At 48.8% G+C, this 17,327-nt stretch overlaps 1 protein-coding gene across 1 annotated transcript in view; it reads right to left on the bottom strand.

The window, feature by feature from the left end:
* Window positions 1-3,172: 3,172 nt before the first annotated feature.
* TSC2 (TSC complex subunit 2) overlaps window positions 3,173-17,327 on the bottom strand; it is a 33,104-nt gene continuing 18,949 nt past the window's right edge. The window contains 16 exon segments of the mRNA XM_030459526.1: window positions 3,173-4,427; window positions 4,788-4,886; window positions 5,169-5,260; window positions 5,931-6,009; window positions 6,176-6,315; window positions 6,801-6,987; window positions 7,206-7,292; window positions 8,447-8,522; window positions 9,316-9,824; window positions 10,099-10,259; window positions 12,391-12,459; window positions 14,070-14,285; window positions 15,029-15,250; window positions 15,623-15,735; window positions 15,903-16,055; window positions 16,650-16,814. Coding sequence (XP_030315386.1) covers window positions 4,260-4,427; window positions 4,788-4,886; window positions 5,169-5,260; window positions 5,931-6,009; window positions 6,176-6,315; window positions 6,801-6,987; window positions 7,206-7,292; window positions 8,447-8,522; window positions 9,316-9,824; window positions 10,099-10,259; window positions 12,391-12,459; window positions 14,070-14,285; window positions 15,029-15,250; window positions 15,623-15,735; window positions 15,903-16,055; window positions 16,650-16,814 — 2,536 coding nt within the window. The 3' untranslated portion in view covers window positions 3,173-4,259.

Genomic DNA, 17,327 nt, shown 5'->3' with positions numbered 1-17,327 from the left:
TATATGGGTTTGTTTGGTTTCTTTGGTTTGTTTTTTTTTGTTAAATGTATATATTTTTGTATGTTTGCTATATTTTCATAGCATCGGTTCCCCTGTTTGAAATGTGTAGATAGGAGACAGAATACCTATTGTCAGAGTTATTTAAAGGATGTATTAAGTGCTTCTTCCTGGGCATGTCCCGTGTATATAAGGTGTGGGGTGTCCGTGTGCGTGGGGTGTGTGTGCCAGGGGGTGCAGGGCAGGAAGGGGGGGAAGCCCCAGATGCACCACTTGGTGTTCCCAGATCCTGCTCCATGTTTTGGAGATGCTGGATTGGTGCTGGGCTGTGTCCTGATGCTCAGCCTCCCTCTGCCCCTGCCAGGGGAAACCTTTTTTGGCAGAGAGAGGGCTCTGCTCAGACACTTCCATTCCTGATCCCAGCAGCTCCCAGCACTCCTGCCAGGCTGTGCTGGGCACTTCCAAAGCTTTCCTCAGGCTTCCTTGGCTCCAGGTGCCTGCCCGTGTCCCCTGGGGGTGACTGAAGGAGGTGACAGGGTCAGTGTTGGTGATGGCTTTGGGACTGGTGTGAGTTTCCTTTGGAAAAATTCAGGTGGCAGGAAGGAAAGGTTGGAAAAGGAGGTGGGCAGGAGAAAAGAAGTTGTGTTGCAGCTTGGAAAATTGCTCAAAATGAGGTGGTGGGTGGGCACCGGGGAGAAGAGAGGGAAGGGGAGAGCAGAGGGGAGAAAACTGCTGCCCCTAACCATGGAACTGTGGTGGCAGGGAGGGAGAGGCAGGTAGAGGAGGTGCCAGAGCAGTGCTGAGAGTTTGGTAGTGGCTGAGGTGGAGGTGGGAGACTCCAGCTGAGGGCCTGGAGCAGGTAGAACCAGGACCAAGGTCCAGGGAGCCCAGGGCTGGGCCCTGGGAGCTTTGGATATGGTGCAGAAGGGATTTATTTGTTGCTGGTTTTTAGAAACAGCTCCATCAGCCCCAGCACTCAGCTGGTAGCTCAACCTGAGCTTCTAATCAGAGATTTCAAACTATTGGTCTTGTATTTTGTTTTGTTTTGTTTTGTTTTCTTGCTTCCTTTTACATACCCAAGCAGCACAGCCCCAGGCTCAGCTCTGGTAGGTGCCCATGATTTTTTGTTGTTGTTGTTTTTTTGTTTTGTTTTGTTTTGTTTGTGTTTTGTCTTTTTGGGTTTTTTTTTGTTTGTTTGTTTTTTTGTTTTCTGACAGCTCCAGTGCAGGGACCTGCAAAGGCCCTGAGGCCAGGAAAGGAGGAGCTGTGAGCATCCCCAGGGCAGTGCCACTGGGACATCCTCCTGCTCCCTGCCCTCCGGGCTCTGCTCCCTGGGACTCTGAAGCAAAATCCTGGTGGGGGAGAGAACACCTGGGTGCCACTCAGTGTTCTGCTTCTGTCCTGAAAGGCAAAGTGCCCCAGAGGTGCTGGAGAAGGATTTCAGCTGCAGCAGCAGTGGCTGCTTGCACAGCACCAAGCTGCTCCTCTTCCTGAGCAGGCAGCAGGGGTTTGGGCAGCAGAGAGGGGCAGGGGGCAGGGTTGGGGGCTGCTGGCTGAGCCCCCAGCTTGGGTGCCCTGTGGGGTTCAGAGGTGGGAGTTCTGCTCAGCAAAACTGCACCCAGACAGCCCAGGACCTCCAGTGAGTAAAGGGAACCAAGCAGGGCTTGGAAGGCTCTTGAAGAGCTAAAAAAAAATGAGTTCAGTTTGAGGACCCTCATTTAAAAGAGTTCTTTAGAAGATGAGTGCAGGAAGGAGACAGAGGTGAGAGGCAGGTGAGGCTCTGGTGAGGAGCAGAAGGGTGGGATGAGGATGTTCCCCAAGGGAAGCATCAGGATTTTTGTTCCCAAGTGCCTGTTTCTTACCAAGCTCTTACTCTGTGTGTTTGTCTGTGTGTGTGTGTGTGAGTTGGTGCATGAGACTTCTCAAGTGCTTCTTCTAATCAAAGAGGAGCAGAAGCAGGATAAGACAACTGCCCTACTTCTTTCCTTCTCTGGAAGGATGGAGAGCAGCTCTGGAACCCACAGTTGTATCTTGAAAAGCCAAACAGCTCCATCAGGGTCCCCCTGGGTGGTGGGCATCACTGCCAGCCCCTCAGCAACCCTGCTTCTCAGTTTAGTTGTACAAACCACAGCAACACTCCCAGGGTCCCTGCACTGGCCCAGACAAGGTGTCTGGTAGAGACAGAGTTACACCCCCAGCAGCAGCAAACTTGACTTGGAGCCCCAGCCAGAAACTACTCCTGAATGTATATTTCTGTGTCTGTAGTCACCAAGAGATGGTTTCCTATTTATTAAGTCTCACAAAGATGCCACAGTATCAAGCTGCTTAAAAAATAATAAAAAAAAAAAAATCAACACAAACCTATCCAATAGTCTAGAAGAGAAAAGGAGGGACTTGTTTAAGTGCATTTTTTTTAATATAAAAAAACCAAAACAGATGATTGTGACCAATATGCCAACTGTTCCTGTCTGGTCAGTGTTTCACTGCAAACAAATAATACTGCATTTTGTAACTGTGGGGATGTTTCTTAAAAAAAAAAACCAAACCTGACAAGGTCAAATAAAAGATGACTGCTAGGAGCTGGCTCTGGTGCTTTTTTTCCACTCCCTCCATCCCACTCCCCTCAGCCAAGACCAGGGGCAAAGCAGTGCTGGGCCAGAACCCCCCCCCCCCCCCCCCCTCAAACAACTGTAGTGTCAGTCTCTGTGTGACTGTAGTGGTAACCAAGGTCTGCACAACCCCAGGCAGCAGTCAGTAACACCAGCAGCTCCTCAGTGAAGGGTCTGGGGTCAACACCCAGGAGGTCCCCATGGGCACTGGGATGCTGGGACTCAGCTGTGAGGGGGGGGAAATGCTGGGGGGAAAATCCCCCTGGGGAGCTGAGGCTGAGCCAGAGGGGAAAAAAAGTAATTCCCTGTAAGTGGTGAGGAACACAGCCAGGTCTGCAGCAGGTCCAGCTCTGGGGTAGTGAAATGTGAGTGCTACAGCTCAGAAAACTGGAAGGGGGAAGGAGGGGGGGATTTGCATCCCTAGGAAAGCCAAGCTGAGGCTTCCTGGGCTACCAAGAACCCTCTGACCATATGAATGTTTTTATTTGCTTTACAACTTATAAACACACAAAACACAACATAGAGTTCCCACCCAGCCCTGCCCCAGTTAGAAGCTTTTGTCACAGCTGAAGTGTCTCCATCTCCCTGGCAGGGACACTGCTGCCACCAGAAAGCCACCACAGTGCCCCTTCCCTGGCACAGCAGATCAAATACTCACAGGATCATCCATCCAGCTCCCAACATTTCTCCCAGTTTGGTAGGGCAGTGCCTGGCACCACTTTCACACCAGAGGAGCTCTGAGACCCCAGTTCCACCTGCACAGGAGGGCACTGGCAGGGCCACTGCAGAGGTCCCAGGAGGAGAGACTGGCAGTGCAACATCACTCCAAAAAAATAAGTCAACAGTCTGTCAAAAAGGGATTTGCTGGATGCACAGAGGAGGAGTTTTATCCCCAGCATCACTGCAACCAGCAGAAGTTGTGCAGCAGAACCCAGAAGCCAGCCCTGAATGCTTCAATTCCTGCCCCCAGGCAGGTGGGTGAGAGTGGGACCTGTCCTGCTGCCCCCCCCTCTGCTCTGTGGCACCTCTGCTGGCAAAAACCTTTCCTGCTGGAGCAGGGGAGGGGGTGCTCTGAGTCCTTGGGAATTGAAGCAGCATTTGGTAAAGTTACTTCAGAACTCAAATTAACTTCTACCAGAGCTGGCAGCAGACCAAGTCTGAGAATGAAGAGTTCCAAGTGCCAAGAGACACCAAAGCCTGGAGAGGAGCTGGGATTTCAGAGAGCTTAGGAACAGGGGCTGGAGTTTTCATACTTCATATTTCATTCCCAACAAAGTTCTCAAAACTCCCACAGTTCCTGCACCTTCCAGCTGGGTGATGAAGTGCAGATGCCTCATCTGCTCCCACCAGATGTTGGTGTGGAAGGAGTCTAGAGAAAGGTGCTGCAAGAATCTTCCCATCAGAGGTAGAAGCCTTGAAACTGCTCAAACCAAACCAGGCCAAGTTGGTCCTTTCTTGGAGCATCTGCTGGGGTAGATACAGCATCCACCAGGCAGTAGGGGCAGGAGGAGACAGAAACATCAGACCTCCCAAAAAGCTCCAATGCCAGGTCCTCCCTGTGCCTGCCAAGCTCTGCTCCTCAGTGTCTGTGGTCTGTGAAGTCAGTGAAGGAGTCAGTGAAGGGTTCTGCTGCCTCCATCCCAGGCTGGGATGCTACACAAACTCTGTGAAATCATCCACCGAGGAGATGAGGCGTTTCCTCTGCCCTGTCTCGTAGGTGGGGGGGGGGTCCTGAGGGATCTGGGGAGGGGGCTTTGTGGGAGCAGATGGGTGCATCTGGAGGGGGAGGCCTGGAGTCTGGTATTGGGTTTCTTCACGTAGCTGAAAGTCAAAGAAGAAGAGATGAGTTCCTCTCTCTCTGAAACCCTTTCCCTCTCCATTTGGGCAGGGCAGGTCAATCAGGATGGGTTCTCCAGCCAACCCCAGCAGGGTGCTGAGAGGGTGCAGCTCTGTCACCAGGTCCCCAAACCCCTCTGCTGCCAGGGAAAGCTGTCTGGAAGCTCAGCAAGCCCAGACCTCCATCACTCCACTCGTCATTCCCACAGCAGCTGGATTCCAACCTCCACACAGCTATTCCTCCCCTCACCCAGCAAGTTTTGGGAGCTGATCTTATGGGATTTCTTTGCAGTCAGCCCCAGGGCAGAGCCCAGCTACAGAGAGCAGCACCAGAGCTCTACTCACCCTGTGCCTCAGCCTCTTGATGTGACGCAGCCTCGCGATCCACTTGGAGGGGTAGGTGTCAGTTGGGTTGGATCTGCTGTGATGGACCTGGGAAGCCATCTGATTTGGGAAGGGTGGGTGGGGAGAAGCAGGGAGAGAGAGGAAGCAGATCAATGTAACCATGACAAAAAATAGCAGAGTACACTGCAGTACAGCTTGACAGCGACCCAAACTTCACATCCTAACTCCTGACTTGAGGGTTGACAGCATTAACCAAAGCAGGAAGTTTATTTATTTGCTTTCCCAAACCCCAAAGGAGGTAGCTCAGCTCCTTGGAAGCTGGTGGTGGATCAAGAGCCCAGCTGAGATGCAGAGGGTGTGGGGGAGCTGAGGGGTACTCACGTTGGCATGCAGGGCCATCTGGCGGGCAACAAAGGGCAGGTTCTTGTCAGAGATGATTTTAGCAACACTCGTGTCCACCAGACCCTCCATGTCTTCATTTTAAAGAAGAAAAAAATTCTTGTAAGACACTTAAGCACAAGCCAAAAGTTGCCAGTGACTAAATGGACAGGTAATATAAAGCTGAGGAACTGCACCATGGAATCTCAGGAGTTCTACAGCTCTGACTGGGACTGCACCTTAACCCCACAGTTCTGGTTGTTCCATGAAGTCTGAGAGGCTGTGGGGCTGCTTAACACACCAACCAAAGTGTGAGCAAAAACCACCCCAGAAGTGCCCCTTTGGTAAGAGGAAAACAACCAGCCCTGAGGATGACTGCATCAGCAGTGCTGGCAGCACGGGGAGCCACGGCCAAAGTCCTGCAGGGCTGAGAAGGAGAGCAGAGGCCACAGCCACCCCCACCACCCATCCCCAGTCATCCCAGGCCATGGCTGGAGGGATCTGATCTGCTCTGCTGCCACTTTCTTAAGCTTGCCACTGTCTTGCCACTTTCTTAAGCTTGAAGACAGCGGGAGTGGTGGGAGTGGTGCAGTGGGAAGAGAACTCTGACCTTGGGCACATCCAGACCTAACTGGGCAGCAGGTTAGTTCCAGAGTTTCTCCTGGAATATTTTTACTTTTGAAACATCAGAATGCTGTCAAGGAAAAGCAGTTTTGCACCAGCAGCACAGGGCAGAGTGAGAGCAGAGGCTGGGGGGGTCCCTACCTTTACGACACTGCAGGGTCACCAGGTTACAGTCGTAGTCAAGGGGTGTGATGATAACGTGCACAAAATTGAACTGCCCCTGGGGAGGGAACAACCAAACAGGCAGTTACCTTTTCCTGTGCTAGAAACTACCACCTGTGAACCCACCAAGCCAAACACCCTCCAGACATTCTCAGCACACGTCAGGGGAAGGTTTCACAGCCAGGTGCCTGCTCTGTAACACCCCCTAAAGCCAAATTTTCTACCTTTATTGTTCCCAGCTTAAAGTCTTCTCCAGAATCATTGTAGATGATAGAAACAAAATCATTCCCAAGGTGCCTTTTCTTGTCACAACGGTATTTATCCAAATCCTTTGTGGGCATCAGAGTAGCAATGTGGAAAATGGCTGAAGAGGGAACAAAATAAAACAAAACCCTCTTAGGCTGGCTGGGGGAAGCAGAGCTGCACACAGCAACAGTCAGCATGAAGCACTTGTCTGGAAAACAGAGTACCAGCCCCCCAGTAACAAAAAAAAATATTAAGTAATTAATTTATTATTTTATTAATAAACCTCAAAAGGTTTGTCCCCATTTGTGACAGCTGAGTCCAGTCCCTCTGGACTGCCCCAGCCAAAGGGCACTCCCTGAGGGCTCTGCTCTTGCCCCTTTGTAGGTGCTGCCCTGCAGAGTCTGCTCCAGCCCCAAAGTGAATGAAGGGTCTGGTTTGCAGCATGAGCCTGATACCCACTGGAAGGAGCTGCTCAGGCTGGGGTGGGTCCTCACAGGAAAGGAGGAGGGGACCTGCTGGGTGTTTTTTCCATCACCACAGCAGCATGGTGAGCAGAATTTTTAAGATGAAGATGGAGAGCCCATCCTTCCACTTCCACCTTACCTTGCATAATGTCATCGTGCCAGCAGTAGGTGAACTGTCCATCCTCCCCACACACGTCCAGGCCACCAAGGTAAATTTTATCTGGCTGACAGTCTTTGAGCTCAATGAGCTTCCCCAGCCCAGTAAGGAACTCAGTGTAACGATAGGACCCATGTTCATTTGACAGGATTGCAATTTCATTGTTGCTCTAGGGAAGAAGAAGAAGATGGAATCCCCCCTGAGGGCCAAGAGCACTCCAGCAGCAGGAGGGATGAGCTTGTTCTGAGAAGGGCTTCACACAGGCACTGATTTTCAGGGCAAGGAATTAAGAAAAAGGAAGGCTGAGGAGGACAAATCTGCCATCTGGAGATGGCTTTCTGCTGAGATGGAAGCATCCAAGGGCTGGGAGAGCTGCACACAACTCACCTGCCCTTCTCCAACGTAGAGCACTGCGATCTTGTGCGTGTCGTAGGAAGGGATCTGGTCCAGGAGCTGCACTGACCTTTCAAATGTCTGCAACCAAAACAAGTCCTTAAAACCCTCACACACTCCCTGGTCCTCCCTAACTCCCCCCCCAGCACAATGTCAGCACAGATCCCTGACCTTCCCCCTTGTGGGAAAACAGTCTGCGGAGGCTTAAGGATTCCATGTGCACATCAATATGATTGTATGAAATCGTTTATTAGCAACTTGCACTCTCTTTATATAGAGAAGCCTTGTTTACACCATCCTATCATGCAGGTGGCCTTGTACTCCAACCACACATACCATTCTCACGGAACCTTCTTCCCACATAATTATTTTCCTCCTCTGTTGCCAATTAAGTTATCTCTTTCCCAGTAGCTCATTCTCAGAAAGCCTCTAACTAGGCCTCAATAACCATTAACCCAATGTGGCCTAAGTTGAAGTAAGTCAGGATTGCTCACAACCTGGATATTTCTGAACTGTTTCCCCAACACCCCCTGTCCTCCCTGATGCCCCTGCCCTGCTCTGCACCTGCAGCCCCAGGTAGGGAGCAGTGCTCTGTGGCATCTGTCACGGCCACCTCCTGGGGTTTGTCCTTCAGGTGAGAGTGATGTGACAAACTGCACGGGTCACTTGCCATGACAGATTACATTTCAGCTCCAGCCATGACAAATTATCAATGTCTCTTGCTCTGAAGAATGCTTTTAGCACAAGGCATCACTTGAGCTCCCTCCTGCCTGACCACCTGAACCCAAAGCAAGGGAAAGCAGAGAGGAGGAGGTCTGTGTGGCCTCATTCCAGCACCATTTCTCCATGAAGGTTGTGATTTATTTCTTATACAACCACATAAATCTTCCTGGCTGTTCCCAATAACAGGGAGGGCTGACAGGTTTCTCTAGTGGTCACTTAATGCTCTGCTTTCAACCCACCCTTCTCCTACCTAAAAAACCCAAACTCCACAAATCATCCTGCCTTCTGGCTGGGATTCTGAAACAGCAGCAGCAAAAATCTCCCCATTATTTCCAATTCAATCCAGGGCCATAAAGCAGGAGACACCAGGATTGGGGTACAGAAACACCTTCAAACTGCACCATCTGAGCTGGACAGGCACTGTGTCAGTGATGTTTAACAGAAATAATGAGGTTGGAATAATTAGCTATAGGAATTTAAAAAAAAAATAAAATAAGAAGTTGCTTGCCTACCTCATTTGGCAACAAAAGGGGTTTGTTGTTTTCATCACCAAAGAATGGGGAGTGGTACAACTGCAAAAACACAAAGCTGAGAGAGAGAGAGGAGGGAAAAGAAAAGTCTGTTACCATGAAAATGAAGTGAGTTCTGACTTGTTATATGCAAGAACATTATGTACAGAGGGAAAAGGGGAGCAATTAGAATGCCAACAGAGTATCATTCATCTTTTAGAGACACTTCAGGTGCCTGGAGTACCTGCAGTGTGTAATAGAGCCCTGGCACACACCACAATGGTTCTGTCAAACAGCAGCAGCTCCACAAATTCCCCCTTCCAAAGGCAATCTCTGCCTGGGGTGGAGGAGGAGGAACACACTCCTGCCTCTCAGCTCTGGGGGGTATTTCTCTGCTAGCAGGGATTTTACAGCCACGTGCATTTTCCCCGACCTCAGTAAAATGAAGACTGTCACATTTGGGGTAATTACCAATACCCACAGTTCAAAAAGCAACTGTTCTAATCCCTTCTTCTCCTTCTTAGTATTTTTTCACATTATGTTCCTTGAACTTCAAGACAAGCAATTCACTCTTTCCATGACCAGCTCAGCCTGCCCTGCCTTCACTCCATACGTGCATCTGCACCCAGATTAAGAATATAAAGGAACCATTTATCTTTTTTGGGTTTTTTTTTTTCACCATTTAAGAGACTTTGTTTCCCAGATCACAGTTCATGTGGTTGCAGTGGGTCCAACATGCCTGCATTAGCTCCTGAAAACCCAGCTCCTGCAGCAGACAGTGCTGTGTGGGTCCCACCAAAGCAGCAGAGCCCTCTGACTAGACCCAGCCAGGGCTGCAGCACTTCTGGCTCCAGCCAAACCCTTCCACCCACCTGGGGTTTATTCCAGGAACTTTCTCAGCATTGGAAGCTGCTGTCCTGCTCTTGAAGGCATCTCTCTCAATCCTTTTTCCCCTCCTGGAAGGGGCAGAGTCAGAGATGGTGTATCCTCTGGGACGGTGCCCGGAGGGGGAGCGAGGGGAGGTGACAGAACCAGAACCAGTGCCATCCAACCCACTGGACCCAGGCCCTCTGCTCTCCTCCCCTTTGCCCAGCCAACTGCCCAGCCCTTCCCCTTCCAGGTTCCCAGACTGGGATTTAGATTTCACTTCTGTGCTCAGCCTCCTGGTTATTTCTCTGCCATTTGCATCCTTGAGGACCTCCTGCAGTGTCTGTAGCTCGGGGGAAGAACTGGACTTGCTGAGGGGTTGGGATGGTTGGAAGGAAAGGTCCTCCAGGGTCTGGCCCTCCTCTGAGGGCAGGACTCTCCCGATGGGAATTCCACCTTCCACCAGGTCTTCTGACTTGAGGGACTTTTCTTCTTGGCTGGATGTTGAGGAGGACTTAAAAGAGGGAAAAACAAAGATAAACAAAGTTTTCCCTTGTGACAGGAAGGCTCCAGGCACTTCCAGGGAAAGATGAGCAGGAAGGTGCCAAGTACAAAGCATGGACCCTGCAGAAAATGGGTACTCAGTCCCTCCCAAGCCATCCAAACCATGGTACATTTTGGCAGCACCAGTGATCTCCTTCAGAGGGTGCCAAGAGGGACCCAGCTGAGCACAGCCCATTCTCCCTCACCTCTGGGGAGCAGAAAGGCTTCAGTTTGGTTTTTCTTACCCTGCTGTAGGACTCCTGGAGTTTCCCAAACCTCTCCTCGCTCAGGACATGTTCAGAACAAGAATTCTCATTGTCCTCACTCTCTGGAGACTCAGCTGGGGACTCAGTTTCCTTCAGCTCCATCTCAGAGGGGCTCCCTTCCTCCAGCACCACAGCTGATTCTACCAAGACACAAGGCAGAAGGACTGAAGCCTGGAGAGAGTCTCAGCCTGGTCCCCATCCTCTCTCCTCTGAAGTACCAGCCTTTTCCCTATGGGATTTCAGTGGAAGGCCACATTCAATCAGTGCTCTTTCATTTCCTGTCCTGTCAGACTTGCTCCTGGTTCCCCCTTTTGTAGAGAATTACTGCTCACCCTACCCTGACACCAAAAGGGCTGTGGATGCTTTGGTCACAATAAGTGGAGTTGTTTCCAATCATTGCTGATGGACAAACAGGGGACAGGATGAGGAAATGGGACCTTGTACATCAATGCTTGGGTACCAGGACAGACAGGGACTACAGAGATGTAAGAAAGTACAAAACTAGCATTAAAAGTTCCTCATTATCCAGGCAGTGAAGACACCAGTTCTAGGCAAGCGTGCAAAAAAATAAGTTGGTTTTTTGGTTTGTTTCTTTTTTTTCCTTGTATGGAAATGCAATCAATCCTCTTGTGCCTTGTAAGGGCCAAAGAGGGGATGAGAGATCAGACCAGGAGCCACTTAACTTGCAGTGTGAGTGTTTTCCAGGGATGCCTCAGCAGTAGCCAAACAATTCATCCCCAGACAGGTAAAAGGAGAAGAGAGGAAGAGCCCAGCAGGGCTGGGAAACCTGGAGGTGGCCTCTGGGCACACCACTGGAGAATGAAAACCACTGACAAGAAAGCTCCTTGGAAGCCCTCCCTGGTGTGGAGGAGGTGAGGGCAGCACTGAGCCCTGGGATGGGGCTGAGCACAGCTTCCCCTCTTGGCCTGGCTTTTGTGTCCTGAGGAAAAGGCTGGAGAACAGGAGGCTTCCCCATGATGCACACAAGGGACTGGAAGACCAATCTGAAAGGCCAAGATTTGTTTTCCAAAGTACAGTGAATAAATCAGCACACACACACACACAAATTATTTTTTTTTAAATTAGGCAAAATTAAAACAAAACAAAACAAAAAACTAAATCACAGAAGCAGCTTTTCCTGGGTTGATTTCAGCTCACAGGATCAAAGTTATTTCAAAGAAGCAATTAAGGGTTAGCATTGCACATACCTTTTTTAAAAACAAACAAACAAAAAATCAAAACCAAACCAAACCAAAAGAACCCAAACCAACGTGCTGATCTGGTTAGCTGTCCAAGCCAGAACACACCTGCACATATCCAGAGTTTCCAAACCTCCCAAACCCACTGCTGTGACTGCTGGTGCTTCCAAACCATTGAGCACTCACTAACTGTGCTTTCAGTAGGAACAGAATAATAGAAGCAGAGAGGAGAACTACAGAATAATATTTTCCTGCAGCATCTCTGTGTTGCTGCAAGAGGTCTGGGCCAACACCAAGCAGGAGCTGAGAACTCCCTGCTGCTCTGCAGAGAAGTTTCCAGGGAAGGGAAGGAGGCAGAGGGACATTCCAAGCCTCTCACTGAAATCACAGAGCACTGCAGATTATCAAAGCAAGGCCAGTGGGGTGCTCAGGTTTTGCAATTTGATCCCTGCTTCTTTTAATTACAAAGAAGTCAATTTTACTGAAGTGGAGAGGGATTTTTGCACCACGGTGCAGCCTCCAAAAAGCCAGAATTTGGTAGGTTTCCCCCTGAAATACATTTAAATTTTCTTTTTAACCCAGCATCCATTGTAACATCAAAATCTCAGACACGTGTCAGCTCTTTTTTTCCTTTTCTGTGTCCAATTCTGAGGGGTTCCTGTGGGACCTCCCTTCAGAGCAGCTTGTCCTGTGGCAGCCTCAAGTGAGAGCCTCTCCCACAAAGCCAATTGTAAAATGAAGCTGCAAATAAATCAGGCAATTAATCCAAGCCACTCAGACCTGTTACCAGGTCACTGAAGACTCTGCCTCGTGACTCCCAGCCCACCCCAGCTCAAATCAAAAGTTGTTTTAGGGAAATTGCCTGAGCTTGCAAATGTTGGATCTGGCTTGGACTTCTTCATGCTAGTCAAGATCCCATTTGTTGAGTGTAATGAGACTGAGCACAGACAGGAGACATGGAAGGGGAAAATGAAGGATGAGGGATACATTTTCTATGAATCAGAGGTGTTCCTCTATGGCAATACTTTTTTTTTTTTTTTTTTTTTTTTCCCTTAAAGATAGATAAATATACCTGCCCAGGATATGCTCCTGTGCAACTTCCCTTGACAACTGGACTGGTACATGGAAGAGAAAGAGGCCACTGCAAAGGGAAATCAAGTGAGCAGCTACATCAAAAGGAAGGAGAGACTACATGAAGGAAAAAAAAAATTAAAAAAAAATTAAAAAGCACAGAGTTTAAAATGTAACCAAGAGCTTATTTAAAAATAAATAAATAAAATAAAACAAACAAAGGAAAGAACAAAGCTGGGACAAGCTCACTAGATGCCAAGGGGATACTTTAAGGGTACAGGGTCTCAACATGGATAAGGAAGAATAAAAACATTCAAACAACGCAGACTGGAACTGCTCTCTGTGCAGAATGCATCTCTGGGAGGTTCAGAAAGAGGGAATTCCTTAGTGATACCCCAGCACCCACAGGAAACCAGTCTGAGCTCTTCCTCAGCTACACACTCCTGGCAAGAGATCTATTCTAAACCCACAGATGAGTCTGAGGAGTAGAAATATGGATAAAAACTCAGATTTACCCCCTACAGAGGAAGAACAACACATATCTGACAGTCTGACAGCAAAGCTCCTTCAAAACATTCATTTCCCAGCCAGCAACTCTGCTGTACAGGTTTTGTTACCAAGAATGTGGCCAAAATGATCTCCTCAGCCTGGCACAGGAGTGGCACTCAGGTGGGTGATTCTTTCCCCTCAGCAGTTAGCACAAAGACATAGGAGCCAATAAAAATATAAAAAATGTTTAAAAAATTAGATTTTTTTTTTCCTGAAAAGGTGATAGTTGGATTTTGACTTTAATTTTGTGCTTACACCTTCTCAATTCCTGAAATCATCTCCTGCCCTGTTTAAAACACACCTGAAAACTTACATTTTAACCAGATTTCCACACAATCCATGCCAGAGATGCCACCTCCCCAGAGGAGCCTTGTCTGCTGGCAGCTGCTGCTCAGTTTTGGTCATGCTAGCAGTGCCCAGAGCCTCAGGATGAGAGGCTGCTGTTAAGATCTCTGAGCAGGGGCTCAATAAAAGCTTTAAATTGCTCAGCTGTTGGCCAACACTAACCCCAAAACACCAACAGCTCTTCCAGAAGTGAACCAGGGCTGAGTTAAGTACAATGAAAAGCCCTGGCCACTGTGTTCAAGTGGTTCAGCTGCACCAGCTGAAGGCTAAATGGTCATTTTAAGAGGTGCATAAACCTGCAGCCCAAAGGATTTGCATTCTGCTGTACAAGAGAGTGGAGCTCACTGGCAAGGTTTGTCCTGGGCCCTTTTCCCAGGAACCTCACACCCTCAGTGCCCACCACAAACTCCCACACTGAAGACAAATGGAAATGGGAACGCTGCATGGGAAGGTCCATCCACATCTGGGATCAGCCCCAAACAAGTGGAAGGGGGAAAAGATCCATGACTGTGTTCATTTTCATTTGGGAAACAGCATGAAACACACTGGTCCTCCAAAGCAGCTCCATCACTCCTGTCTTCTTTGAGACAGGGAACTACTTTTCTGATGGAACACCAGAAGCAAGGAGGGAGTTTTTCCCTGAAAATTTCTAGGGACAAGAGCAGATTCCTCTCCTCATTGCTATGCTGTTCCTCATGACTTGACTGTTCTAGAAGGCCTGCAGTAACTTCAACAGAGTAAACCAGGCTGGAGCCAGCCATGCTGGATGTGCTTCCCACCTCTCACCTGTGTTGGAACGCTGGAGAAGGGATGGTTTGGTTGTCCCAGTGGCCAAGCTGGAGGAGGGGACAGAGAGGGATTTATACAAAGCTGTTTCCCTGTGTTCTTTAAAACGTTCTGCAGCCATGAGTGCATTAGAGAGCTCCTGCAGGGGCATGTTGTTAATATCTGAAGAAAATGGACTGAGGGGGTTCTCCAGACTCATTAGCCAGCTTGTGTTACCTGGGAAGAGAAAACCAGAGTATTAAGTACACCCAACTCCAGGAGGTTTCCAGCTCATGTTGTAAAAAAAGAAAAGCACAGATTGTTTGGGATTTTGCAAGGAAAGATCAGGATGGACCAAGTTCTCAGTTCTGACATCTGGCAGCATCACTTGATTAATTTCCTGTTCTCAGTAAGCAGCTCCCAGTGTTCTGTACTTCACCCCAAGCTCTTCAAACCCCACTGCTGCTAACTCGTTACTACAACAGATTGCCAGAACACTCAGGTATTTTAATTAATGATGCCAAGTCAGTTATTTTCTCAAGAAGCAACTTTCAGCAGAAACAGACAGTTCCCTGTTCATATTGTATAACGTGCCATCATTCCAAGACTTCTGACCTTGAACATATCATTACTCCTTCCCCATGCAGACACAACTATGCAGCTGCTCTAGCTCTAAGCCTCATTCATCTCAAATCCAGCTAAAACAGCACAGATTTTCAAAAGAGACCACAGAGCACACACAGAGCAGTGTAAAAATGGGAAAAGCAAAGTAGAGATGATATTATCTGGCTCTGTTCCTTAGCACTTAATGTACAAATCCAAGTCCTTGCTTCAGTCTTTTCACAGGTCTCTTGTAGACATGAGACATTATAATAAGAGTTGATTTCAAACACCCAGTTATCAGATGTAAGCAGTTTCCAGAGGCAGAGTGCCATTTGCAAGTAGATATGGAATATTTTAGGAAGCTGAGGTGCAGGTACCTGTGGGTCTGCGCACCAGGATTTCTGCCCAGCCCTGGGTCAGCAGTGGGACATATGAAGCAAGGTTTGCTTTTTCTTTCTGCAGAGGTGTCTGGGGAGCAGCATTCGTCTTCTCTGATCGAGATGCAGGAGCAGGAGGACTCTGTGTCCCTTGGGAAGTTGAGCCACTGGGGAAATGGGAGGCTGGGCTGTCCAAGGCACCGACACGTAAGGCATGGCCACCTAGCAAGAAAGACACAGAGCAGAGGGGAGAACCATGCTTAGTGAGCACTAAAACACCTCAGGATATATCTTCTGAGCTCCTCTAGCAGCTGTGTTTTCAATATTGAGAACCAAAGAGAACTTCACCTTGGATGTGCCTCCTATCAGCCAGGAGGTGAGACAAACATTGGGGATTCTCCCTGCAAGTGCTCAGCACTTCACCAACCACCAAAGCTTTCCTGCCAAACAGGAGCATCAGCACTCCTGAGGCCCCAAACACCAGGTCTAGAGTCTCAGATCACTTCAGACACAGGTCCCTTCAGAAGCACTCAGACACCTGAACCTGTGACATGGACCCAGAAACAGCAGGAAAGCTCCAGGAGAGGAATTTACCAGACATGGATCGGACTCTGTTGCGAGAGCTTCTGCAAACCTGCTGCCCAGCCTGGGATTCCAGTTTTGCTGGAGCTTCTTTGGTTTGTCTCACTTGCAAAACAGGGTCTGAGCTGTGAGGAAAAAGAAAAAAAACAAAAAAACAAAAGATATTGATGACACTGAGAGAGGAATCAGTCATGCTGGACAGATAAGACGTAAGTGGAAAACCTAAAGAACGCAGCAGTGGCTTCAGTGGCTTCGTAAGGTGGAAACTTCTAGAAATAGGAGGAAAATTTACCTTGATTCTGTGCTGCTTTGGAACTCCCCAGAGTCTAAGCCAAGCAGGGACCTTGTCCCTGTTCCAACACTTGTAGTGATGGTCACCAGCTTGTTACCCACCAGCCAGGTCTTTGTCCTTCCTCCAGCCAACAGAAACTCACCCACAGGAGACCTAGGAAGACATTTGGGATGAGAGCAGCTCTCAGGCTGCAGAGTACAGAGCTCAGAGGTGGTTTATTTCATGTAATGTAGGAGCAACTGCTTGTTCTCCTTCTTTATACAGCCCTTTAACATCCCCCTGGTCATCAACACCCACCATTACCCATCAGGTAAGGAATGACAGAAGTGCACGGGCAGCCCAGAGCAGCAGGGAATGAACCTGGTCTGGGCTGTGCCTCCTCCTGGGAAAGGCTAACAGGAAAAGGAGAGATCCTCTGTTTGAAGGATGCTAATGACTCTGCTCTGGAGCAGAAACTGCAGGTATCCACCAAGGAGGTGTCACAAAGCACTGCTCAGACAGCAACACTCTAAAGACATCTCCTCGTGGACAGTTCAAAGCTGAGGGAAAGGCTGGCTGGCTCCAACAGCCTTCTCTCATCTCATCTAGCCTCAGATTTAGCCCAGCCAAGGTTCTATCTGTGAGAAAGAGCTTCAAAGTCTGGGCCTGCCAGAAGCTCAAACGTGTCAGGGTAATTTTCCACTAATAAAGTGAAATATGAAGCTCCAGCAAAACCATTGCTGCCAAGGTCACCAACTGCCTCCTTACCTCTTGGGCACTGCAGTGAAGTTTGAAAAGACATATCGAGCCATCATGTCCAGACAGGTCTCAGTCAGCTCCAGGTGGAGATTTTTTAGGTTGTCATCAGCCTGAGCCATTGAATTTTCATCTGCAGAGCCCAGGCTTGAGCTAGTGATGGATGTTTGTATCCGACTGGAAGAGAATGGTTATAACTGACAGATCCCACTGCACAACTCTTGTCCCTGTCACCCAGAAGACTGAGATGCACAACAACCTGCAGTCCATGCACGTGCCAGATCAGAGAAGTGGCCAAATGTTAAACCCAGGATAGAATCAGGATATTTTTGGATCAGCCTGGTGTTGTGCTTTGTAGACTCTCGTTGCAGAAAGAGAAAGATTTCATGTCCATCAACTGACTGGGCCTGGCCAGTGCTCTCTGGTGTTGGTGGCCCATGGGCAAGTGCACCAAGCAAATAGTGAGTGGCAGCACAATGCTGAGTTTGCAGATCCATAGTGAGGACAAGCATCCCATCACCTGCAGCCTCCCAGACAACATGTTGCCCATGAGCCATAAACTGGGGCATCCTGATCATCAGGTGGTTTGCTTTTTTCTCTGTTGCATCCTTTTCATACACTGGTTTCTTTTTTCCAATAGCTGTGTCAGACCTCATTTAACTCGAAATAGAAAAAAAATTGCACTCTGAA

Source organism: Calypte anna, chromosome 14, assembly GCF_003957555.1.
Source record: "Calypte anna isolate BGI_N300 chromosome 14, bCalAnn1_v1.p, whole genome shotgun sequence".
Classification (NCBI taxonomy): Eukaryota; Metazoa; Chordata; class Aves; order Apodiformes; family Trochilidae; genus Calypte; species Calypte anna.
This window is presented reverse-complemented; position numbering and strand designations above follow the sequence as displayed.